The sequence below is a fragment of the Falco peregrinus genome, chromosome 19 (assembly GCF_023634155.1).
Source record: "Falco peregrinus isolate bFalPer1 chromosome 19, bFalPer1.pri, whole genome shotgun sequence".
In the NCBI taxonomy this organism is placed as follows: Eukaryota; Metazoa; Chordata; class Aves; order Falconiformes; family Falconidae; genus Falco; species Falco peregrinus.
Genome location: NC_073740.1, coordinates 2,009,341 through 2,035,410, shown reverse-complemented (window position 1 = coordinate 2,035,410; position 26,070 = coordinate 2,009,341). Strand labels below are relative to the sequence as shown.

General features: G+C 57.4%; 1 protein-coding gene across 1 annotated transcript in view; it reads left to right on the top strand.

Moving 5' to 3' along the window:
• Positions 1–20,627, top strand: part of FIGNL2 (fidgetin like 2) — a 22,629-nt gene extending 2,002 nt beyond the window's left edge. The window contains 4 exon segments of the mRNA XM_055792004.1: positions 17,940–18,532; positions 18,534–18,848; positions 18,850–18,975; positions 18,977–20,627. Coding sequence (XP_055647979.1) covers positions 17,951–18,532; positions 18,534–18,848; positions 18,850–18,975; positions 18,977–20,146 — 2,193 coding nt within the window. The 5' untranslated portion in view covers positions 17,940–17,950 and the 3' untranslated portion in view covers positions 20,147–20,627.
• The last annotated feature ends 5,443 nt before the right edge of the window (positions 20,628–26,070 follow it).

Sequence of the window (26,070 nt, the reverse complement as noted above, 5' to 3'; positions counted from 1 at the left end):
TGGTTTTTCATTAGGAGCTTTGCCTGAAAGCGCCTTCTTTTTGTTTTTTTCTTTCTTTTTTTTCCCTCCATTTTTTGAAGTGTGCTTTTTCCACTTGGGGGTCAAAAGGCACTTGAGGGTGGGGGAAAAAAACCCAGAAAGGTTTTAAAATAGCTTTGCGCTGTGTCTTCTGGCGTAAATTCTCCCACTTTTGGAGCTGCCGTGTGCTGGTTTATTCCTAGTTTCACTCAGGGATGATCAAAATAAGTGTTATCATTGAGGTCTCGGGTTTGCAAGACGGATTTCGGGGGTGCGAATGCGCTGGATTGAATTTTAGGAGACCTTGGGCGCGTGCAGGGGTGGATGTGCCTGCCCTCCGTGGAGGCTGTGTGTGTGCGATTGATAACGGCTGGGAATTGATTGATGCCGTGCATGGGAATTGTCCCAGGTTTCTCCCCGTTTTCCTCCTGAGGTGCTCCCTGCCGGCACTGGAGCGAGCTCCAGAGCCTGGCTGGGGATGCTCAATGCCAATGTGTGGCTCCGGTGCCTGTTTGCTCTTGAAGGTGGTTCTGAATTAAACATTTCTGCCGGGTCTGAGGCCCAGGAGTTGTTTATCACATTAAACATTTGTTTTAGCTCTCTTTAGCCCAAGTGTGTTGACATTTTCTCTTGGGGGACTGCTGGGGATAATGAATGGCACGTACTGTATTGTGTTCCTCGGAAAGCCGCGGGATCCCGCAAGAACATAAACACCCAGGGCAGGATTCATCCCAGATCTGAGAGCAATGGGCTCAGTGTTTACATCAGTGCCGGTCCTGAGCTGCTGCTCATGTTTAAAGTTGATTATTGATTACGAAAACCTCCCCGTTAATACTTGTCAGATTTATTTTTTTTCCCTTATTATTTCTTTATTTGTTTTTTTCTGGCTGACAGCTGCGGTTTCGCTCCCGGCTCTGCCCTTTGGAGCTGTAAAAGCTCTCGTGGAGGGGAAGGGGCGAGCCGGGTGGGTTTCGGGGGCCAGGGAGGAGCAGCCGGGGGCTCTCCCCACTCACAATTCGTTTTCTCTGGAGCGGGGAAGGGTTTCGCAGCTGCCTTTGTTCTCCCGCCGAGCCCCCGCCGCATTCTTCCCTTTTGCCATTATCATTTTGGTTAAACAGAAAGGCAAGTTGTGTACCATATGGATCATGTTAACAATTGCTTATCTGGAGCCGGTGTTTTCTCCTCCCTCTCTTTCCCCTGACTTTTTTCTCTTTTCTGGGGTCTATCTTGGGTTTGGTGCCGGCTTGACGCGGTCCTGTAACCCAAACCTCTCCTCTCGCATCCCCTCCGAGTTAATTTCCCATCGGGAGAAACGTTGAGAAATCTCCAAAGCAGGTTTCCCTGCGTGCTCGGAAAGACGGAAAACAGTTGTTGAAGCAAGCAGCGCGTCCTGGATTCAGAGCCCTGGTCAGCAATGGGCTTCCCCCGGCCGAGGCTCCGTTCGCCTTTAGTTGGGGAGGGGGTGGATGGCCGGGCGATGGTCCCGTCTTTTGTACGGACTGATACAAGCAGGGGCTGTGTTTTTCCCAAATCCCTCCTTCAGGCTGCTCCCAGGGTGGTATCGAGCCACCTGATAAACGGGCTGAAAGTTTTCAGCATCCATCCTCTGCTCCCAGGGATTTCAGTAGCCACTGGGAGGGAAACCCCCAACCCATAGAAAAAGCTGTTATTTTGGTTGCCCCAATACAGATGTGAGGGCCTAACCTTAGGCCAAGGGAGTGGCCGTTGGGTCACTTAATTCACCTCCTCCTTTCCCCTCGGAAAAGGTAAACACAAAAGCCGCTGGGAGCATTCGCCTCTAAAGCCGGTATCGCATCCTGCGACAGCGCCGGTGGATTAGAAGGAATAAAACGATTCTGCATGGCGCATCGTCACCTCTGTAACAACAGCATCCCTGGCATCATTAAAAAAAAATAAATTCCTGGAAGGAGTCTGGGAGCGCGTGCCGTTGGCATTTGCGGATGCTGCGGGCTTGATTCGTGTGAATTAATTTTGCATCCTCCTAGTCGAGGAGATCTTCCCGAGGGTCGAAATGCCACCTCCAGATTTTTCCGCAAACAGCCAAATATTCTCCTTTCTCCCCTTCTCCTTCTGCTTTTCCAACAGTTTGGGGGTTCAGCATCTCCCTGCTTTCATCCCTGCAGCTGGAAGGAGGCAGGTTAGTGCGTCGGGATGAAGAAATCCCTCAATCCATGGTTTAAAGCCGCAGATGCGGGAGCCCCGGCTTTGAGCCAGGATTCCTAAAGGGAATTTCCCCGCAGATGACATTAATGCATCTAGAGAAGCGATAGTGACCCTTGCGCGACACTGACCCTTGTGTTTATGCCGTTGTAAACACTTTTCAGTTATATTTTTTGAGCTCCAGTGATGACATGGCTGGAAGCGGAGCTTTGCCGTTTGACAGGGGCAGGCGGGGAGGCTCCTTTTGTCATCCCGGGGCAGATCCCGTCACATCTGGCCAAATGTCAGCTGGAATTTTGCAGCGTGTAGGAAAAGCTTGAGGCTCAGGGCTCCGAGCATCTCATTTGTTTGGCACGCTCCCTTCCTCCGCTCCGCTGGGGCAAGTTCTTCTCTTGCAGATTTTTTGCAAAATAAAGATGTTTTTTTCTTCCTTTTGGGATGTGGAGGGGGTGTGCTGGGTGATGCACGTGTTTGGCAGTTCTGGGATGCTCTGGCTCCAGAAAGATCATTGGTGCCGCAGGTGCCGCTGGTGCTGCTGCTGTGCAGTCGCTCTGTGTGTCATCAGGTGTCCACCCTCTCACCCAGGGGACACACGTGCCAATGGTGGCACCCAGCACCTGATCGAAGGGAGCTGTTGGGATTAATCCAGATTTCCTTAGCGTTAAGCAGGAAAATTCCCATTGCTGGATCAGCAGCCAAACAGGGGATAAACCAGTTCTTCCCAGTGCCAGCCCTGACAATTCCCAGTTCTGAAAACCAGTTTATCCCCTTTGCAAGGTCCCACTGCCACGAGTTTGTTGCCGGGATTCCTTCTGTTGTATTTTCCTGTTGGTTTTTCCTTTGGACTCGGCTTGTGGGGTGGTGAGAAGGACCCTCCCCCCTTTTCTCCCTGGTGCTGCTGAGCCCTGAGAAGAATCCTGGAGCTTTTTCTGCTCCCTGAACCCCAAGTGTCAATGTGCAGAGGATGCTGCTGCACGCGCGGAGCTGCTGGGGGCCGGCGGTGCCTCGGCAGCTCTGGGCTGGGGTCTCAAATGGGAGCAAGAGCTGAAAGGCAGCGCCGGCGCTCCGCAGCAAAGTTTATTTTGCTGTGTAACGAGGGTGTTGTAAAATCTCTCGGCTGGCCTTGTGGCCTGTCATCAGCTGAAGTTAATGTTGGTTAAATTGTACAGATCGCTAGCACAATTTTTCCGCCGGTGGTGCATGCCTGGGGTCGCTTATCAGCAACCCCTGATCTTTATGGGGGCCCTAATAAACCCAGCCAAGGCCTCGCGGGTGCTGAGGGCTTGGAGCTGAGCACAGGGCAGGATGCAACTTCGTTCTCCCCAGGGCAGGCAACTCGGTGGTGGAAAACCCAGGTGTGTTTGTGTAATGCCAGCAGTGCCATCGTGGCCTGCGGGGTGGGGGGGCCTGGAGTCCCCCGCCCTGGACTGGGATGGTGGGGGATGCTGCTGGGGGGGGTGCTGGGGTGCTCTGCCAGGACAAGATGCAGGGGTGTGCTGCTGGGTGGGATGCTGGGGGGTGTTCCCAGAAGATGCTGGGGTGTGCTGCCAGGTGGGATGCAGGGGTGTGCTGCTGGGTGGGATGCTGGGGGGTGCTCTCAGGGCAGGATGCTAGGGTGTGGTCCCAGGTGGGATGCTGGGGTGCTCTGCCAGGTGGGATGCTGGGGGGTGTTCCCAGAAGATTCTGGGGTGCTCTGCCAGGTAGGATGCTGGGATGTGTTCCCAGGGCAGGATGCTGGGGTGAGCTCCCAGAAGATGCTGGGGTACACTCCCAGGTTGGATGCTGGGGGGGTGCTCTGCCAGGACAAGATGCTGGGGTGCTCTGCCAGGTGGGATGCTGGGGGTGTTCCCAGAAGATGCTGGGGGGTGCTCCCAGGAACAGATGCTGGGGTGCATTCCCAGGTGGGATGCTGGGGTGCTCAGCTGGGTGGGATGCTGGGGTGTGCTCCCAGGACAAGATGCTGGGGTGCTCAGCTGGGTGGGATGCTGGGGTGTGTTGCCAGGGCAGGATGCTGGGGTGCACTGCTGGGTGGGATGCTGGGGTGTGTTGCCAGGGCAGGATGCTGGGTGTGCACTGCTGGGGGGGTGCTGGGATGTGCACCTGGGGTGGGATGCTGGGGTGCGCTGCCAGGTGGGATGCTGGGGTGCGCTGCCAGGTGGGATGCTGGGGTGTGCTGCTGGGTGGGATGCTGGGGGTGCGCTTCCGGGTGGGATGCTGGGGGTGTGCTGCTGGGTGGGATGCTGGGGTGTGCTTCCGGGTGGGATGCTCAGCCAGGTGAGGTGTGGTACCCAGGCGAGTATTTTCCCTCTGTCATGGTTTAACCCCAGCCGGCAACTCAGCCCCACACAGCCGCTCGCCCACTCCCCACCACGGGATGGGGGGAGAGAATCGAAAGAATAAAAGCGAGAAAACTCCTGGGCTGAGCTGAAGACAGTTTAGGAGGTAAAGCAAACCAGGGAATTCCTTCCCAGCTCCCCACCGCAGGCAGGGGCTCAGCCATCCCAGCAGGGCAGGGCTTCGTCACCCGTGACGCTTCCTGGGGAAGCCACCACGGTGAATGTCCCCCCCCTTCCTCCTCCTCCTCCTCCCCCCCAGCTCCACGTGCTGAGCGTGACAGTGGGATATCGCGGGTGGTCACCAGGGGATATCGCGGTGGTCACTGGGGGATATCCCCGTGGTCACCGGCTCAGCTGCCCCAGCTGCGTGCCCCCAGCTCCCAGTGCCCCCCAGCCTGCTCGCTGGTGGGGTGAGGAGCAGAAGAGCCCTTGGCTCCGTGTCAGAGTAACGAAAACATCCCTGAATGATCAACGCTGGCTCCAGCACAAATCCAAACCAGCCCTGCTGTAGCCACTAGGAAGAAAATTAACTCTATCCCAGCCCAACCCAGCACCTCCTCAAGAGCAGAGCCACTTTTTTTTTTTTTCCTCCGAGAAAGCAAAAATGAATGTCAAGACAAATTGCGCTTTAACCCACACTTGTCTTGCCTAAAAAAAAAAAAAGCTGAATAATAGCGGAATAAGTACCCCTTTCCCTGCCCCGGCCGCATTCGGTGGAGGAGCTTGCTCTTCACAAAGCCTTGGCTGTGTCAATAGATGAGAGGTGCAGCGGCCACGGCGAGCCGGAGGGGACTCGTGGCACCCGGGGGACACCAGAGCCCCGGTCCTTTCGCTGTGATTAATCTTGGCGTTGCTTTAGGGCTCTGAAGAGCAGCAGGCACCGGCTGCCGGGTGGCTTTGTCTGCTGCCACGGCTCTGTCGCGGCGGGAGGGACCTTTCCCATCGGAAGCTCTTTCCTTTGGGAAGAGCCTGCAAAGCACTTGACTCCACTCCCCATGTTGTGCTGCCTCCCGGAGCGGGATAATGTGGGTGTAATTGATGGCGAGAGGACTAATGGCTGCAGAAATGTGTAATTAAAGGCCAGGGGTGATGCGCTGCGAGGCTGTGCTGCGCGCGGGAGGTTAGAGAGGTTGAGTGTCTTTTGAAGGGTTTATCCTGCGCATCCCCTGCCTTGGGTGGGCAGCTCGTCCTGCTGGGGGTGTCCCACGTGCCGGCACCGTGTGGCGTCGGGGGGACACGCCGGGGTCCCCAGCCCCCCGTGGAGAGCTGTGCATGCGGCAGCATCCCCACCGAGGATGCCACTGGGCAGGGTTTTGGTGTAGGGTTTTATTTTCCCAGCCCTTCTGGCATCTGGAATTACCAAATCCCTGGGAGCAGCGGTGTCCCAGCCCTGCGCTTGCCAGAGCATCACCTCCTCCCTCCAAAGGCTGGATCAGGCCACGTGTGGCAAACGTAAATCTGCCGAAACGCCGAGGTGCCGCGAGCAGGTTGGGCTTTGCTGGGCTGGGGGGGTGGCTCCTGGGACGATGGTGCTGAGCCTGTGCTTGCCCTCCTCACCCCGTGGGAATTCCCCATGGGAATCGGGATCAACGATGGGCGCGTTGTGCCCGGGGTGGGTTTATGGCACCCCGAGGTGCCACGTTCCCAGCTCTGCTTGTGCCACTGGTGCCGCTTCTTTATATTGCGCTTTGCAGCGCCGTGCTCTTAGAAAAATGGGGTTTAGCGGCTGCAGCAAAGGACTGGCAGCAGAAAAAGACATTAGGAGCCGGAGATTTGGCCGTTTATTGGAGATGCCACCCAAAACTGAGATTTCAAAGATCCCGTTGGAAGCGTTGTTCCTATTTTCCACCTCAAGTGTTGCGGATGCCTGGGGGTCCATGAGAGCAGCATCCCTGCAGCGGGACTTGGCTGCCTGGCCGCGGATGCTGGTGGGCAGCGCTCACAGAAGTGACTATCTGCTAATTTAGAGATATTTCCATTTGCATCTTAATCGCCACCAACCCGAGCAGCGGGGCAGAGCCCAGCTGTGGTGGGGCCGAAGCTGCTGGCAGGGCTGGGGCCAGGTATGCGCTCCAGAAATAACGTCATTACGGATCTGACCTTGGGCTGTTCATATCCTCCTCCTACAAGGTGATTACTTTTTAATGAGTGGCTGCTGAAAAGGGAGGAAAATGAATTATTTCTGCCGTAGGATTAGCTCGAGGAGACAGGAGCGGCGCTGCCCCAATCGATACGCTCTTGCACCGAGCCAGCCCGGCACCAAACTTCTCCCCGATTTCCCAGCGATCACTTTATTATTCTTTAACCTTTATTTTTGGGGGGAGCAACAACCCTGTGGCGGCAGGTTGAGGCGATGTAATGCTATCTAATTAGCGTTGGCTTGTAATTGCCGCCTATCCGTGCCAGCTCCCAGGATGCGGGGGGGTGGGAGCCGTCGGGGTGGCTGCTCCCAGCGTGGTCCCCAAAGTCAGAATCCATCCGTGGGGCAGAGGGGAGCTGTAGCCGGGATGCAGGGCAGCAGCATCAGCGAAGAAAGAAGCCCCCCCACCCCCCAAAAAAAAAAAAAAAAAAGGGAACTTCTGGAAAATCCATTAGTGAATGGAGTGCGGGAGGGAGCTGGGCTTTTCAGGCTGCTGAGGCGGTGTTTAAAAAAAGAATCCGTGAGTCAAAAGGCTTGTGAAAACAAAAGCCACTGAGAGAGAGGCCTCCCCCAGCCCAGCTCCAGCGGGGGACGGGACGGTGGTCCACAGGGGATGGGGATGGGGGGTGTCATCCCGCAGACGATGCGATGGGGACGCAGAAACGAAGGAGAGGAGGAGTTCTTCCTCAATTCCCCGCGGAGTGCGCTGCCCGGCAGGGCACCCAGGCGGAAAATACAACCGCGTTGTGCGATGCTGGATAGGGCTGGGAGGCTCCCCAGAATTAGAGTTAATTAAGATTGATTCGTTCCGTGAAGGAGATGAGCTGGAGCGTTGCTGCTGCCGTTACGGACAGGGTCTAGTGCCCGGGGTAAATTATCTCCCCGCTGCAGCCTGGTTCCTGTGGCCGTAGACCCCCTGGCACTGACCCCAACCCAGGGGCAGATATTGGAGAAGATCTACCAGGGGCTGGTGGCTCCTGCCTCGGCTTTTGCCCCCGGGGGAGTTCATTATTGGAGCTTTATCGGGATAAACACCCCGGGGAGGAGAGGGCTGGGGGGTCCCTGGGCCCCTTCCCGAGCTGCAGAGCATCTCCTGCATTTAACAACCTTCAGCCAAGTACTTGTGGAAGGGGAAATGTGATGGCGATGCTGTCGTTGGGGGTGGTCAACCTGGAGGAGGCTCCGGGGAGACCTTAGAGCAGCTTCCAGTACCTAAAGGGGCTGACAAGAAAGCTGGAGAGGGGCTTCTTACAGGGGTCTGGGGGTGATAGGGCAAGGGGTGATGGCTCAAAACTAAAAAAGGGTAGATTTAAATGAGATATAAGGAAGAAATTCTTTACTACAAGGATGGCGAGGCACTGGAAGATGTTGGCTGGAGAAGCTGTGGATGCCACAGCCCTGGAAGGGTTCAAGGTCAGGTTGGATGGGGCTGGGAGCACCCTGAAGGTGTCCCCATGGCAGTAGGGTTGGAACGAGATGGTCCTTAAAGTCCCTTCCAACCCAACCCATTCCATGATTCTATGGAATTGGAATTCTATTCTTGGAAAAATAAGTCGTTTCAAATTGTTTTCAGCCTTTTTTGGGGGTTCGTGTGTATATCGGGGTTCCGAGACCCCCCCCTCACCCGCCGGGTCTGCCCCAGGTGTGCACAGTGCTGGGTGCTGACCACACCGTGGTGGCCAGGCTCCGTGTCCTTCTCCGTAATGCTGCTTCTCATGCTGCTGTAGCTCAGCTCCCAGAGGTTGTATCCCTCCAGGCATCCCACCCCCCCCCTACGGCACAGCATCACTGGGCGCCCCTCCACCAGCTCGGATCTGGTGGGGGTCAGCACAAGAGCGTGCCCCCCCCCCCCCCCCCCCAGATCCTCCTTCTGCAGATGCAGGTGGGGTCAGTCCCTCTCGGGGGGGATGGGGGGGTGGTCCTGGTAGGTTTCAGTAAGTGGTTTTGAATGGAGCGAGGTGAGAATGAGCTTTGCAGAGCAGCTTCCATCTGCTGACAGCATGCCCTTGGCTAAGTGGCTTCCGTGGAGGATGGAGATGCTATAAAGACACCTTCAGCCTCTTCTTCTGCATCCCTCTGTGGACCACGTGAATACGCATCCATGCAACCGCAATCTCCGCAGGTGGTCTCCCGTGGCACGTTTCTAGATGGGCTTGAGGAGGGAGACGGCCACAGCCACATCCAAGCCAAGCGCAGACTTACAGCCCCGATGGGAGAAGCAACGTTCTTGCCTCGCCGCGTCCTCCAGCCTGGCCGTGGGTCAGGGGGCAAAGTCCCACCTGGGACCGGGTGGTGGGACCAGGAGCTTCAGGATGCGCTCGCCACCCACCCTCACTGGCTTGGCCGTTATGATGCAGATTGTATGTAAATTGGGTCCGTTTGACCACCTGACCTTGTCATGGGGCCACGTCTGTTTGGGAAAATGGTTCTGCTGATGAGAAATGGATTTTCCTCTTTAACGTAATCCTCCAAAAATGGGCTGGGTCCGACCCCGGCCCCGGGGAGCTGGTCTGGCATCAAGGAACGGCATTTCAGTGAAGGGCTTCAGTCCCAACAGGGACCTGAGGAGCACCCATGGGCCGTGGCACCCGTCTGTGGGGCACGCTGAACTTTCTCCTGCACCTTGAGCATCTGCCCTGAGTTGACCTGAATGCTTCAGTGATGCTCATGCTAAAACCCTCCTTCCTACTCGAGAACCCTCCTTCAAGCAGCCGTCTGGTGGGGATCACAGCTGGAACGTCACCCCAGGGAACGTTCCTACAACAGACGAGATGGTTCCAGGGCAGGAGAACATCTACCGGAGGAGAAACGATGGCGTGGGAGCAGGAACGCTGTTGGAAGGAGCTGGGTTTGGCACGTGCTGAAGCACACCTATGGCACACAGCGGGCAACACGTGATGGAGCAATGCGATAATTAAGCCTTCGTAATTAATTTTCATCTTGGAAGCACGGGGGAGGAGCATGCCGGTGGTGTGGCAGGAGCAGGGAGGGTTGAGCCAGCCCCACCTTGCAGTGGCTTCTAGACCCAAAGAGTTCAGCAGTTTTGTCCCGTGTTCCTGGGGGTGGTGCGAGGCTGAAGCCCGGATCTCAGTGGTCCATGAGACTTGGAGACCAGTGATGTTAAGAAAAATATAAATATAAAAATAGAAGCTGATTTTTTCCCCACTTTTTTGCCTTTTATTGCTTCTTTTTCTCCCATCCTTCTTACATGGAAGCTGATTTTTTTCCCCACTTTTTTTTTGCCTTTTATTGCTTCTTTTTCTCCCATCCTTCTTACATGGAAGCTGAAAGCTGACTTTTCCCCACTTTTTTTTTGCTTTTTATTGCTTCTTTTTCTCCCGTCCCTTCTTACATGGAAGCTGAAAGCTGACTTTTCCCCACTTTTTTTTGCATTTTATCGCTTCTTTTTCCCCGTCCTTCTTACATAGAAGCTGAAAGCTGACTTTTCCCCACGTTTTTTTTGCCTTTTATTGCTTCTTTTTCTCCCATCCTTTTTACATGGAAGCTGAAAGCTGATTTTTTCCCCACTTTTTTTTGCCTTTTATCGCTTCTTTTTCTCCCATCCTTCTTATATTGAAAGGTGGAGCAAAATTCCTCGAATCCACTAATTGCATCGGGTCGCTCTTAATGATAGCTGGATTTTATCACCGTATCCCCTCGACCTGGGGATTCCCAGCCCATGGCGCCGTGTAGTGTTTCCTCCAGGTGACACGGAGCGGCGAATTTCTCCTCTCGCCGTGACAGATGGGTGAATGCTCAGCTGCTGCCAGCCTGAGCGGATCCGTATTAATTTTTCATTTGCCGGAGCAATGCACAGATGTTTGGTTTTTTTTTTTTAATTTTTTTTTTTTTTTTTTTTCTGGAGCAGCACAGATGGGCGATGGCCCGTTGGTCATTCCCGGTTTGTGCTGGTGTCCAGCTGCTCTGCACTTGATATATGAGTGGACCAGCACGGATGCTGGAGCCTTTGGCTCGCGCCGGGCCGGGGCTGAAGGCTGTTTCTCCTGGGGGATGGGGAGAGAGGGCAGGGTGGGGAGTTAGCCTAAATCCTTTTAACATCTGTACATTGACCCTGCTCTGATTGCAATACCATCCTTGGCTTTGTCGGCACCGGTTAGGGAGTGGACGGGGAATGTGGCGGACAAAGAAATGCAGGTCCCCGATGGATTTGCCAACCAACCCAAATTCACCCTTGGAAAACCTGATGTTTGCGCTCCGGCAATGTGCTGAAAAATCAGCTGCCCGGCCCTCGGCTCGTGGGGGAGGGCTGGGGGGTTTACCCCCTCCCCACTTTTTGCACAGGCTGCCAGGGGTTGCTTTTGGGTCCCGTCGCGTCTCAGCGTCGCTTTGTGCTCCCCCTGCCCTGGGGCTGGCTTGGGGACCAATTCTGCCACCGGTGTAAATCCCTGCTGGGCTGTTTTCCCGGTGCTGGACCCGCCACGTAGGGATTTACTGGAGGGGACTGGGATCGAGCTTCAATGCCCCTTACCAAGGCGCAGAAACGTTGCTGTAACCTGCAGCATTGACGCCGAAGCATTTCAGAACGGCGGCCGCGTGCCTGGGGTCCACCGTGAGTGTAAGTGCAGTATCTGCATGGGTCATAATTCTGATTTATGGCTGTGGTTTGGCTCGTGGTAATGCCGTTGCACTTCGCCTACGCTGCTCTTAGGAGGCAGGGACGAACCCCAGCCCAGGACGAGCTCCTGGCAGCAGAAACCGAAAAGATTGTCAGGAAATGCCTCATTTAAAAGAAGAAAAAGTCATTCCCTCTGCCTCCCATTGGCTGGGCAGACTTGGGTAAGTCTCCTCTCTCCTGCATTTTTTTTTTCCCTAGCTTCTTTTTCCTAGCTTTCCTTGGAAAGCTGCTGCTGGGCTTTCCAAGGGCTGGGATGCTACTGCTGGATTCTCCAAGGGCTGGGATGCTGCTGCTGGGCTCTCCCCAGGGCTGGGATGCTGCTGCTGGGCTCTCCCAGGGCTGGGATGCTGCTGCTGGGCTCTCCCAGGGCTGGGATGCTGCTGCTGGGCTCTCCCAGGGCTGGGATGCTGCTGCTGGGCTCTCCCAGGGCTGGGATGATGCTGCTGGGCTCTCCCAGGGCTGGGATGCTGCTGCTGAGTTCTCCGAGTGCTGGGATGCTCTTGCTGGGCTCTCCCAGGGCTGAGATGCTGCTGCTGTGTTCTTTAGCTTTGACGAGGTTGCTGAGGCTGCTGCGGGAGCTGGAGCACCTCTGCAGGGGTACAGACACCTCTGGGTGCTGCAAGTCTGGTTGCAGCAGGCACAGGACTTGTTGCACAGATGTGAGGCTGCATTTGTGCCGTGGGTGCTCAGTTTGGGGGGCTTGTCTGGACCTGGTCGGGTGCTGGTAGCAAAGTCCAGAAGGGAAGATCCATCACGTGCATCCCTGATGTGGGAAATCCGTGGTAGCAGGGCTGTGGGGACCGCTGGGGGAAGGCTGAGCTGTGAGAGGAGACTCTCCCCATCCAGGTTTGCTCTTTCTTGGCTCAAAGTTTGCGCCTCAGAGAATTCAAATCCTGGGAATTTAGGCAGAGCCGGGAACCGGGACACCTCTCCCTGCCTGGGAAGCCGATCGCATAAAGCTGCGCTGCTGCGGGTAATTGCAGGGATAATGAAACAGCTCAACGTCTTTTGAAAAAAGCATAAATCCTCCCAGCTGACAGCTCTGCAGAAAAAGGAGCCGTCAGCGTTTAAACCAGCAAGACAGCGGCGGTAGGAGCAAAGCATGGTGGTGGTGGCTTGGTCCTGCACTGGGAGCCGAAGGGCGGCAGCAGCTGCTCCCTCCCCAGGGCTGGGATGCTGCTGCTGGGCTCTCCCCAGGGCTGGGATGCTGCTGCTGGGCTCTCCCCAGGGCTGGGATGCTGCTGCTTGGGCTCTCCCAGGGCTGGGATGCTGCTGCTGGGCTTTCCCCAGGGCTGGGATGCTGCTGCTTGGGCTCTCCAACGGCTGGGATGCTGCTGGGCTCTCCGAGTGCTGGGATGCTGCTGCTGGGCTCTCCCAGGGCTGGGATGCTCTTGCTTGGCTCTCCAAGGGCTGGGATGCTGCTTCTGGGTTCTCTGAGTGCTGGGATGCTGCTGCTGGGCTCTCCCAGGGCTGGGATGCTGCTGCTGGGTTCTCCAAGTGCCGGGATGATGCTGCTGGGCTCTCCCCAGGGCTGGGATGATGCTGCTGGGCTCTCCCCAGGGCTGGGATGATGCTGCTGGGCTCTCCCCAGGGCTGGGATGATGATGCTGGGTTCTCTGAGTGCTGGGATGATGCTGCTGGGTTCTCCGAGCGCTGGGATGCTGCTGCTGGGCTCTCCCAGGGCTGGGATGCTGCTGCTGGGCTCTCCCAGGGCTGGGATGCTGCTGGGCTCTCCGAGTGCTGGGATGATGCTGCTGGGCTCTCCCAGGGCTGGGATGCTCTTGCTTGGCTCTCCAAGGGCTGGGATGCTGCTTCTGGGTTCTCTGAGTGCTGGGATGCTGCTGCTGGGCTCTCCCAGGGCTGGGATGCTGCTGCTGGGCTCTCCCCAGGGCTGGGATGATGCTGCTGGGCTCTCCCCAGGGCTGGGATGATGATGCTGGGCTCTCCCCAGGGCTGGGATGATGATGCTGGGCTCTCCCCAGGGCTGGGATGATGATGCTGGGCTCTCCCCAGGGCTGGGATGATGATGCTGGGTTCTCTGAGGGCTGGGATGATGCTGCTGGGTTCTCCGAGCGCTGGGATGCTGCTGCTGGGCTCTCCCCAGTGCTGGGATGCTGCTGCTGGGCTCTCCCCAGGGCTGGGATGCTGCTGCTGGGCTCTCCCAGGGCTGGGATGCTGCTGCTGGGCTCTCCCAGGGCTGGGATGCTGCTGCTGGGCTCTCCCAGGGCTGGGATGCTGCTGCTGAGTTCTCCACGTGCTGGGATGCTGCTGCTGGGCTCTCCCAGGGCTGGGATGATGCTGCTGGGTTCTCTGAGGGCTGGGATGATGCTGCTGGGCTCTCCCCAGGGCTGGGATGCTGCTGCTGAGTTCTCCGAGGGCTGGGATGATGCTGCTGGGTTCTCCCAGGGGATATCACGACACATCCAGCACTCGCACCATGGGGCTGCAGATCGCTCCCTCCGGAGTGACCCGTGGGTCTGCTCCCCCTTCCCGGGGCGTGGGTGCTTGGCTGGATTGAAACCTCGGGTTTAGCGCATCCTCAGCTTGAATGTGTTTGCTCTGGCACGCTCCCCCTCCGTTTTTTGCCCTCCGAATCCATCCAGACCCTTCCGTGATCCCCTTAGGGATCGCTGGATCGCTGCAGCCATCAGCGTATGCGGCCTGTGGGCCATCTCTCTATTCGCCCGCGTGGGTTTTGCCGTGAATTTTTCGGCACCCGCATTAGCGACATGTGCGTATGCATCGGGCCGGGACATGAGCTTGTAAAATACATGTACATGCCTGCGTGCATAGGCGGTACGGGGGGGCTGGGGGGTGATAGAGTCGTGCTCCAACAAAGGCGACCCGCGTCGGGATGCTGCTGGGGGCAGCCCCGCATCCCTGCAGCCTCATGACTTGGCCTGAAATCCCTCGTCCCAGAGCTTTTCCTGGAGGGGGGGGGCGGGGGGGTGGCGGCAGGAGGGGGTGCACCCCATCCCCAACGCCGAACCGTTGGACACCCTCGGCGGTGCGCCCCGCTAAAAAGCCCCCGAACAAAAGCCCAGTTCAGAGTCGCTGCTGAATAGATTAACAAGATTTCCATAATTAGGGCGGGCGGGAACAATAGGATTCTCCCCTGCCCAGCCCCCCCTGCCCGCCTTTGTCTTGTGCTGGGGATAATGGGCAGCAGCGAGGGTGGGAACCAGCCCGGCCATTTGGTCACTGGACAGTAATTTTCTCACACTGCCAAGGGGAGCATTGAAACATCTGTCCCGCTCCGCCGCCTCATTCATGTCCCGTTTCAACCCCCTGACAACTTCTCCCTCCCCCCTCCGCCCAGTTTTCCAGGGTGCAACCAGGCTTTCGGGGGGGGGGGGGGTGGGGGGGTTGGCTTTTCTTCTCCCCGACGCATCACGTCTTTCAAGGGGTGGGATGGAGGCGGGTTGGGTTGGTTTCTCGCCCCTTTGGGGCTGGGGTTCGCTTTGGTGGCAACAAACCTGTGCCCACGCGTGTGCCCCCTGCCCCTCTTCTGGCAGCGGCTTCGCCGTTGGGGGGCTGGGGGAACCGGTGTCGTGGTGGTGGGTTTCCAGCCGCGCACCGTGGCGTTGGCTCGTAACGAAGCAATTCCCATCACCGGGCTCAGCTGTGGCCACCAGGTTTAGCTGGCATGGGACAACGGGGTTAGGTGTTGGGAGGGATCCCTGCCACACCGCCGTCCCTGCGGGGGGGTTGTGCCTGTCCTTGGGGTGGGTGGTCCTCAGGTGGTGTCCTGCCTGATGCTGCCTTGGAGGAGCTGATGGATGGAGAGACGCGTGGGCTGTGGGGCCTCCCTTCTCCAGGAGGGATGGGTGAGGGTGTCCGTGCCACCGTCAAGGGCAGAAGAAACCGCCTGGAAATGCCACTGGGATTTGCTGGTCGTGGTGGTGGCACCTCATTCCTGCCACGGAGGATGCTGGAGCCACCAGCCACCTCCCCAGTGCATCCCAAGCCCCTTTCCTCCTCCCCCAAAGTCCCGGCTATTTACAGTCTGTATTTTTTTGGGGGGGGCAGAAGCAGCTGTGGTCGGCACCATGCGCTACCACATGGTGATCTGCACCCACTGAGCGAGGATGGAAACTCCCGGTGCTTTAATTCCTTAAAAAAAAAAAAGTTTTAAAAAAAGTCTTATTCCTCACAGAGCCATCCAAACATCATCCAAACCCTCATTTTTCCCTTTAATAGCTTCCCGGTGGGTTTTGCTGGCGGGCAGAGGGAAGGACCCCCCTCCATCCCTTCATCCCCAGCCAGACCCCGCGTTCGGCTCCGGAAAAATCCGCGGCAGGAGCTCAGGTTGATGGGGCAGCGTCCGCCTTTGTGGGGGTTAAAAAGGGCCCCTTTCCCGCAGGCGGTCGGAGCGTTTATCTATCAGGAGCACTTTAATAATGGCCAGTAAATGCAGGGAAGATGCCGGATAAAGCCAGGCAAAGCCACCATTTCAATCCTCTTGTGTAAGTTTGATAGCCCAAGTGGAAGGACAAATGCCGTATAAGTCAATTAAAGCATTAAGTAATCTAATTGTGCTGCGGGCACAAAGTGGCTTAAAGGCTGAGAGAGGCGAGCGAATGCTGCACGAGGTCCCCTCCTGGCTCCTACTTTAGCTGTCCCCCCGAGGCGTGGGGCGTAAAGGTTGGGGGGGGGGGAGGGGGGCACCGGGGGGGTAACCGTCTGGGGGTGGTGATGGGGGACACTGCCACCCCCCTCTGCGGGCGCTGCTGGCATCTGGGGGCTGGAGCAAGAGAGGGTGACGCCAACCTCAGCATCCCCGTGATGCGCAGGATGGGGTGACAGGGATGCAGGGACCATGGGGACCCCCGGCAGGTCCTGCAGAGCCCCCCAGGATGCATTTCTCCCCTGCTGCAGGGGTGGCTCCGGGCATGGCTGTGGTGGTTTTGTCTTCCCCTTGGCCGGAGAAATTGTTTTGGTGGGGCCAGGCACAGCCCATGGGTACCGGCAGCGATGCTAGGGTGAGCGAAGGGGTCCCGGGAAAGGCTCCGGGGGGAAGGGCAGCTCCCCCCAGCCACTGGCTACACACTATTAATATTCTCTTAATATTCCATGCATTATAATCATAATATTTTAATTATAATATTATACTCAGCTCCAGGTGGGGCATCTCAGGGCAGCGTTGCCCTCCGGCGATGTGTGCCAATGCATGTCTGACAAGGGGGCTGCAGTGTTTGGATCGCCTGGATGTGCCGTGGTTTGAGAAGTGGAATATTTTATTCTGTTGGATGAAGTGACCATCCAAAGTTGAGCTGGCTGGCTTCCCTGAAGTGGTCGCTGGGGTTTTTTTTTGTTTCTTTTTTGCACTGGTGGTGGTCAAGGGGGGTTTTGCATGGAAAATTGCGAGCGTGAGCATAACGGAGAGCATGTGTGCGCAGTCAGGAGGTGCAGCCTGGTCGTCATGGAATGGGTTGGGTTGGAAGGGACCTTAAAGACCATCTTGTTCCAACCCCCTGCCGTGGGGCCACCTCCCACCAGCCCAGGGTGCTCCAAGTGTCCAACCTGACCTTGAACCCTTCCAGGGCTGGGGCACCCACAGCTTCCCTGGGCACCCTGTGCCAGCGCCTCGCCGTCCTCGCAGTATGGAATTTCTTCCTCAAATCTCATTTAAATCTACCCTCTTTCAGCTTCAGTGATGGAACCAATTCGGTTTGCTCTTTTATACACCTGAATCATAACCTAATTACTGTTTCCTCCCTAAGAATCTCACCATCTTACGTCTTCTGCACATTTACATGTAGAATCGTTTAGGTTGGCAATGACCTTTAAGACCTAATTGTGACTTAATTTCTGTTTTCTCCATAAGAATCTCAGCATCTTTCATCATCAACACATTTCCACGTAGAATCATTTAGGTTGGCAATGACCTTTAAGACCTAATGACCTTTAAGACCCAATCGTGCCTTAATTTTTGTTTCCTCCATAAGAATCTCATCATCTTACGTCATCAACACATTTCCACGCAGAATTGTTTAGCTTGGTAATGACCTTTAAGACCCAACCGTGACTTAATTTCTGTTTCCTCCATAAGAGTCTCACCATCTTATGTCATCAACACATTTCCATGTAGAATCGTTTAGGTTGGCAAAGACCTTTAAGACCTAATTGTGACTTAATTTCTGTTTTCTCCGTAAGAGTCTTACCATCTTATGTCTTCTGCACATTTCCACGTAGAATCGTTTAGGTTGGCAATGACCTTTAAGACCTAATGACCTTTAAGACCCAATCGTGCCTTAATTTCTGTTTTCTCCATAAGAATCTCGTCATCATACGTCATCAACACATTTCCACGTACAATCATTTACCTTGGTAATGACCTTTAAGACCCAATCGTGACTTAATTTCTGTTTCCTCCATAAGAATCTCACCATCTTACATCTTCTGCACATTTCCACGTAGAATCGTTTAGGTTGGCCATGACCAACCACTAACCCAGCACTACCAAGGCCACCACTAAACCATGTCCCTGTATTGATGCCACCTTGAAAATCTTCCAGGGATGGAGGTGACCGAGCAGGGCGGCGTGGTGGGTGTCGGAGATGCTCAGCGCAGAGCGGTGCTCACCCCTCTTTCGCTGCTCTCACCTGGCATGATGCTGTCCCCGCAGGTCTGTCGAAGATGCACTGGTCACCAGAGCATGCCCAGTCCCTGAACCAGTGGCCGGAGCAGCACCTCGACGTCTCCTCCACCACCTCCTCGCCAGCCCACAAGTCCGAGCTCTACCCCAGCACCCGCCAGCGCTTCAACTACGCCTGGGCCAACGACGACATCTCTGCGCTCACCGCCTCCAACCTCCTCAAGAGGTACGCCGAGAAGTACTCGGGGGTGCTGGAGGCGCCCTACGAGCGCCCGGCGCTGAGCAGCTACGGGGATGGAGCCTTCGGGCCGGTTAACGGGCAGAAAGGGGACGGGGAGCCCTGGCCAGTGGCCCACGGCTCTGACGGCGCCTACCCCCTGACCCCCATCCACGATGGCCTCCCCGGTGCCAAGGCGGTGGTGCCACCCGCCGTCCCCCCCAGCGGCGGGGCCATCGGGCTGGGCGGCTCCCCGGTGGTGTCCACCGACCCCATGTACCCCGGTAACTCCTGCGGAGGAGCCGCCGCCGGCTCTGGCGGGCTGGGGTCATCTCAGGAGTACCCCTCAGGCTACGGTGGCACCTACTTGCCCTCTGGCTACTGCACCCAGCCAGCAGCGGCGCTTCCCCCCCCCGCACCCCCCAGCCCTCCACGGCTCGGGGCTCCTGCAGCCCCCGCACCCCTCGCCCGCCTTGGTGCCGGGCTACGGCTCCTCCGGCCCCATGTACAACTACGCCGCCGGCAGCTACCCGCCACAACCGGGCTACGGCACCATCCACCCCCCGCATCCCTCCGCCTCCTACCTGCCCTCCGGCATTGCGGCGCCCACCCCCATCCCAGCCCCGCCACCCGCCGCCCGCCCGCCCGGGGTCCCTGCCTATGGCTACCAGGGCGCTGGTTTGGCCCCCCTGGCCGTGCCGCCCCTCGGCACCGAGGCGGCGGGGGGGTCTGAAGAGGAAGGCTTTCGACATCTCCGGCGGGGAGGACGAGGGGGAGGGCAGGTATAGGAAATACAGCTACGAGCAGCCAAAGTCCCCCTACCCCATGTCGGACAACGGCGAGTGCCGGGGGCAACGGGTTTGGGGGCAGCGCCGAGTCCCCCCAGGTGGCCTTCAAGCCCGGGAAGCGGCCGGGGGGCACCGGGAGCGCCGAGGAGCACGCTGGCAAGTACGGCGGGCAGCCGATGAAGAGTCTGGTCTCACCACCCTACGGCGCTGGGGATGCTGCGCTGCGGCCGGCAGAGCCCTTCGAGAAGTTCAGCCCCCCCCTTGCCAACGGGGAGCGGGCGGCCGAGCCGGGTCCCCCCTTCCCACTGCGGCTGCCCCCCAAAGCGCCGGTCTTTGGCAGCCCACCGGTAGAGGAGCAAGCCAAGAACGTTGACCCCTTGGTCTTGGAGCTGGTGAACACCAAGGTCGTGGAGCGGGGGCCACCCGTGCAGTGGACGGACATCGCCGGGCAGGTCTCTGTGAAGGCCACCATCGAGGAGGAGCTGGTGTGGCCCATCCTGCGTCCCGGCGCCTACACCGGGGCGAGCCGGCCGCCCCGAACCATCCTGCTCTTTGGTCCCCGCGGCACGGGGAAGACCTTGTTGAGCCGCTGCATCTCCACCCAGCTGGGCTCCACCTTGCTGAAGCTCAGCGGGACAACCCTGCTGTCCACCTGGAAAGCCGAAGCCGAGAAGATCCTACAGACCGTCTTCTTCGTGGCCAGCTGCCGGCAGCCCGCCGTGGTGCTCATCACCGAGGCTGAATCCTTGCTGGTGGCTCGGGCCGGTGAGGACGGCAGCCAGGTGAGCAACCTCAAATCCCAGCTCCTTTCCTACCTGGATAACGTGGCTACCTCATCCGAGCAGAACGTGGTCATCATCGGGACCACCTCCCGACCCGGCAGCATGGATGAAGCATCTCACCGCCGCTTCGCCAAGAGGTTCTACATCTCCCCACCGGACAGCATCGCCCGGCGGCAGATCCTCCATCACGCCTTGGCTCAGCAGAGCTCCTGCTTGAGCGAGCGGGAGATGGTCTCCCTGGTCCAGCACACCGAGAGCTTCTCCGGCGGCGAGCTGGTCCAGCTGTGCCAGCACGCCGGGGCCACCACGCTGCGCGCTTTGCCGGGCCAACTCCAACCCACCTCCTACCAGGACTTCGAGAAAGCCTTCTGCAAGGTCCGCCCCGCCGCTTCCCAGAAGGAGCTGGACTTGTTCCTGGAGTGGGATAAAATGTACGGCACCCGGCACTGACGTGGGATGGGGGGGGGATGGGGGGCGCGGGGATGGACCCTTCACCCCAGGCTCCAGGGATGGACCCTTCACCCCAGGCTCCAGGGATGGTTTTGGGATTTGGCTGATGAACGCAGGGTTTGGAGGGGCTGGGGGCTCTGATTCCCGCTCCCCCCCAGAGCCACGCTGGGGCCGGACCCCCTCCTCCCAAAGCGCAGGAGACCCCCGGCGCCAGCATGCCATACCTCTTCTTTAAAATTTCGGGACTCGGCCGGGCTTTTCCTCTCCTCGGTTTTTCGGGAGCCGTCGCCCACCGACCTCAGGATTAACCTATTTATTATTTTCCCGTTCATCCGTCCCTGGACCAGTGATGCAGCGAGGGGGGACAGAGGCGACCCAGGGTCCGGCTGCACGAGCCCCGCCCCCCCCCCCTCTTAACCCAGAGGCTTGATGATGACGATTTTTTTTTTTTAATTGCTTTTATTGTTCCTAACAGAAATACCTCGGGCATCTTTCAAGCAAAGCAGCCCCCTCGCACGTGGCGGCGATGTCCTTGATTGGGGAGGGGGGGGGGGAGCGGGCGGTGGGGTGGGGGGACACACACACAAAACCTGGGGGTTTTGGAGTAAAATGCTGTAGATTGTTTAATATACTAGACTTGGGGGTTTTTTATTTTTGTAAGGTATGTAGGTTTTTTTTTTGTTTGTTTGTTTTTTCTTTTTAACTACTCAGGAAAAGAATTACCTCAGACAAAAAAAAAAAAAAAAAAAAAGAGAAAAAAAAAGAATGTGTTTTTAAAAACTCTTTTTATCTTCTCAGAAAGGAAAAAAGAGATTTTTAAAGAGTTTTCAGACCTGGGACAAAGCTGCCTCGTGCATTTGCTTCCAAAAGGGGTGGTGGAAGAAAGGAAGAAAGAAAAGAGAAAAAAAAAAAACAAAACAAAAAACCAAACAAACAAAACTTGAAGCTGTTACAAAGATGAAAGTTGAATGTATTTTGGGTGCTTTTCACGTATATTATGCCATAATTTTATTTTTTTTTTTATTTTTATTTTTTTTAAAAAACATTGTTATTGTAGCGTTTGGTGGAGTAATGTGTCTTCAACGGGAAGAGTGTTAGTGCCGTAGTCGGGAAGCTGTCGCCAGCACCACTTTTTGGATCCGGCTGGATCCGTCATCCCGCAGCATCTCCCGCCGCATCCCGTGGGGCTGGGGCCCGGGGCTGTGGGGAGGGGGCTCCTGCCCCTGTGTGAGGCTGGAGACCCCCCTTCCCAGTGTGGTTTTGGCACTGGGGATGGGGCTGCTGCCGGGGTTCCCCTTTTCCTGGGAAATCGGGGAGTTCGGGCTTCCCGCTGCCATCGCTACCGTGGAACGCTGGGATGCTCCAGCAGATGCTGGCGGCAAACTTGGGGAAATCACTGTTGTACCCCACCCCCCCACCCCCCAAAAAAAAGTCTAGCAGGGCTAAGGGTGGCCCACAGGGCTTTGCCTGGGGGTGCTGTTTGCCCCCCAGTTGGGGAGTGGGCTGCGGGGGCTGCTGGGGGCAGGACACAGCCCAGCTCCCCCCACCTCTTGCTGGGACGCAACCCCCCCTGCACATCCACAGGACCCCCCACCCACTTCCCATCACCACGTGGGGTTGAGGTTTTTTCTCCCCCAGTTAACCAAAATAATTTTTTTTTTTCTGATTTTTTTTTTAAGAGTTTTATATTCTACTGGGGGGAGGCAGCTGCTCTGGGGTCACCCACCGGCACCGGCCTCTCCGAGCAGCCCCCCCATAACCTCAGGGTCTGCACATGCAGAGGATGCACCCCACGTGGGGGCTTCCCCCTCCATCGCAGGAGCGCGGCATCTCCCAGTTTTGGGGTGTTTTCCCCAGTTTTGGGCAGTTTCCCATCTCCCTTGCCTGCAAAGGGCATTACCAGGGCAGACATCTCCCCCCCACCCCCCCCCCCTCCAAAAAGTGGTACTGGGTTCCTGAAGACTTATTATTATTATTATTATCATATTTGACTTTGTACACTCTCTGTAACCATTTCTACCTCATTTTGCAACATATTGTACATGAAAGTATTTAATTCATGTCTTATTAATGTCTGAAAAAAAAAAAAAAGAAATGCTTTTGAACTGTAATGGTCTACCTCAAGAAATGCTGTATTTTAAAAAGAAAAGTATTACACAGTATTAAAGAGTATTAAAAACGCCCGGCTGAGAGCCTGTGCTGTGCCCCCCCCCCCGGATTTTTTAGCCCCCCAGGGTGGTCTCTGGGGGGTGTTGCAGGGGATAAGGGGGGACATGGGGGGATCTTGTGGGGAAGGGGTGTTGGGAGGGGGTGTTATGGGGGCGCATTGCAGCCAGGGAAAAGGCAGAGCCTCAGCTCCCCCCCCCCAAACGCATTAGGGGTGATGGGGGTCCAGGTGTGCCCCCTCCCCTCATTAAGGATGGGGGTCTAGGTGTGCCCCTTCCCCTTGTTAGAGGTGAGGGGGGGCTGGGTGAGCCCCATCTCTCGTTAGGGATGATGGGGGATCCAGGTGTGCTCCCTCTCATTAGGGGTGATGGGGGTCTAGGTGAGCCCCCTCCTCTCATTAAAGGGGGGCCCAGTTGATCCCCATCTCATTGGGGGTGATGGGGTCTAGGTGTGCCCACCCCCTCATTAAGGGGGGGTCCAGGTGAGCCCCATCCCCTCATTAAGGGGGGGGTCCAGGTGAGCCCCATCCATCATTAAGGGTGGGGGGCTCAGGCATGGCCCCTCCCTCGGTGGGGCAGAGGCACGGGGAGGGGCTGCCTGGGGGCAGTGGGCACTGAGGGCTCCCTGAGGAGGGGGCTCCCCCAGGGCCTGGGGGGGGGTCCCCCAGGTTTGGTGGCAGCTGCTGCTGCTGTGGACCCATCCAACACCTGCAGGTACGAGGGGTGGCCGGGGGGCAGCTGTGGGTGCGGGGAGGGGGCTGGGGGTGTGGGGGAGGGGGCTGCCTGCGCTGCCAGCTTCGCTCGGGGCTGGCTGGGGTTTGGTGCCGGGTGGATTTTGTCCCTTGGGTTGAAGTTTTGATTTTTTAAAGCTGAATTATTTGCACTGAGCGCTGCCGCCATCGTCGTCATTGGTGTCGACCCCGTGTCATGTGTGTCCCCCATCCCCACCCCCCATTTATTTCTCAGTTTTTCTAACTGCCCAATTACAGAGTATTCATTTACCTGTGGCATCCTCAGCCCCATTTCTGTTTGTTTTTTGTTTTTTTGTTTTTTGTTTTTTATGCGCATGAGGTTCATAGGCTTGGACTATTTTTTTATCTTGAATTAGTTCAGTGAATTGGTTCCCTGCGTCTGGGGAAATTTGGGAGTCACAGGAGCGATGCTGAGTCAGCGGGGAGGTGCTTTGCTCCAGTTGGGTGACAATTTTGTATCTTGAAATGAGTTAATTCAGTTAATTGCTTCCCCTGCGGCCGGGGAAATTTGGGAACCGTCGGCGCGATGCCGAGCGAGATTCCTTGTTCCTTTGGGACCAGCTTCGGCATCGCTGCGGGCACGCGATGGGGGAACCCTTGCCAGCACTGCCACCCTGCTCTCCGTGCTGTGCCTTTCCCCGGTGCCGTGGGGTGGTTTTCCGTGTCGGTGTCCCGGGAATGTTCCCGGCAATCCGAGCTGCACCGCAGGCACGGATCAGCGTGTCTGCTCGACGCCTGGGCTCTGCCGTGCCGATGCCGCGGGGATGGATTCTTCACCCTTTACTGCTGCGGTTAAGGGGAGTAAGGGGAAAAGCTCCCAGCCAGGAGCTGCTTGCTTCCTTGCTTTCCCAAGCCTCATCCAGGTTAATAAATGATCCCCCCTCCCCCCCGCCTGCTGCTGCCCCCCAGCTTCTACCTCCACACCCAGCCTGGGCGTTAAGCTCATTGGCAATATCGGGGTGCAGCCCGGAGGAGCACCCAGCATCCCAGAGCAGAAATAACTGTGGCGATGAGTGTGGTGGCTTCGGGGTGTCTCAGTGGGTGGGAGGTTGGGGAATTGGGTGCCGGACCCCCCGTCTGGGAGGGGACCTGGTGGCATCCCTGGCCAGTGGATGGGAAGTGCCTTTGTGCTGGAGCATCCCGGAACGATGCGGCAGCTCCGGCCTTTTCTTGGGACCCCTGAGGTTACGGCGCTATAAATAAATTACTTGGTGGATGGGCTGTGGAGTCAGGAGTAGGGAAAATGGGAGGAAGGCTCCCTCCTCCTCCTCCTCCTCTTCCTCTTCTTCCTCCAGCGAAGGGAGGCTCCCTTCCACCCACTTCAAGGGATGCAGAGCATCCCAGCTCCTAAACCTTGCGGATGCTCTTTGTGCCTTTGCTTTGTCCGACCCCGGGGTGAGCGTTGGAGTTCACCCCCAGTGTGGGCAGCACCGGCTCAGTGTTGGCTTTGGGGGGCTCCCCCAAGCTCGCCCCAACCTTCCCTGGGGTGGTGGGACACGCATCAGGATTTCCTCCTGCCCCTGGGCTGGTCCATCTGTCCTGGCTGCGTTTTCCTCCTATGGAGACCTGAGGAATGGTCCCAGCATCCTCCCCAAACGATGCTCCCAGATCTTTTGGTGATGGCATTGGTACCCGAATCTGGCATCCTTAGGGAAAAATTTTCCTGGCATCAGCGCAAAATGGAATGTTACAGGGATGGGGTTGGCAAAGACCACCTGGTGCTGGGTCTTCCTCGCTGCTTCTCCCGTCGGACGCGGGGAAGGAGCCCCCCTTCCCGTGGTGGCAGGAGGGGAGAGCAGGAACGGTTTGTGTAAATCACTTTCTGTAGCAAGATTCACCAGGGGTGTTGAGGAAAAAGGGGTCTCATCTGAGAAGCCCCCAGGCCAGGTTGACTTTGGTGTTTTCATGTAGAATTGGTTCGTTTTGGGGTTTAGTTGCAACTCCCCACCCCCACCCCGGGGATTTACGGGGGAACCTGGGCAGCTCTGAACCCGTTTGTGCCGCAGTTCGGCTCCTAGCAAGGCAGAAATTCCTGCAAAACCCTCCTGCGGGTGCTGTGGGGTCAGAGTGGGGGGCTGAGAGCCCGGCGCGGGGGAGAAGGACCCCTCCCCACCCCAGCAAGGCGGCGTTTGCTCGGTGGGTCTGGGGCTCTGCAGCCGCAGTTTCCCATCTTCTCCCAAAGGATCTGTGCAGACCCCTTCCCCCCATCCCCGTTAGCCATCCTGGGGAGGTGGGATGCGCTGGGGAGCTGCGGTGCTGCCGGTTTCCATCCCCGGAGCAGGGCTGCCCCATCACAGGTGACTTGGGGTCCCAAAATCCTCGTCGTGGGGGCACTGGGATGCCCGGCAGCTTTGGGGAAGCTGGGAGAGGACAACAGAGGATGGAGACCCGGAGTTGGGAGCCTGTGTAAACCTCCTGGACCGGGAATTGCTCCTGTTCTTCGGTCCTGGCTGCTTCCTACACCCCCCCGACCCGAGCCCCCCGCCATGCTGGGGCTTTTTGGGGGAGATCTGGGGAAATCCCAGCTTTATTTGGATTAAAAAGCGGGTGCGCTGGCGGTGCGTGGCTGCATTGCCACCTCGTGGTTATGGGGTCCTCACCCGATCCCTGAGCAAAATCCACTCTGCTCCGTGGATCTGGGGAGGGGGGAGGAAAAGGGAGATTCCCAGTGGGATGCGTGGGTGGCCTGTGCCCTTCCCTGGGGAGGGAAAGGGGAGCTGCTGCCGCTGCTTGGGGGCCTTTGGGAGATGGGAAGAGGGTGGTGGGGATGTCCCTGGGGGGCAGCAGCTGTGTCCCATCCTAGGGGGGGCTGGCAGGGTGGTGGGGACGGTGGGTGCTGAGCCTGGGGAAACCGGGTCCTGGAGGGACCTGGGGAAACCGGGTGACCCGTGGGAGGGAGGGATGGATGTCACTGCCAACGGTGAACGAAGGCACCCTGAGGCTGAATTTCCAGCCCTTTGGTTTGGCTCTGCTGGTATCTGAGGACCCATCTGGTCTGTCCCCATGT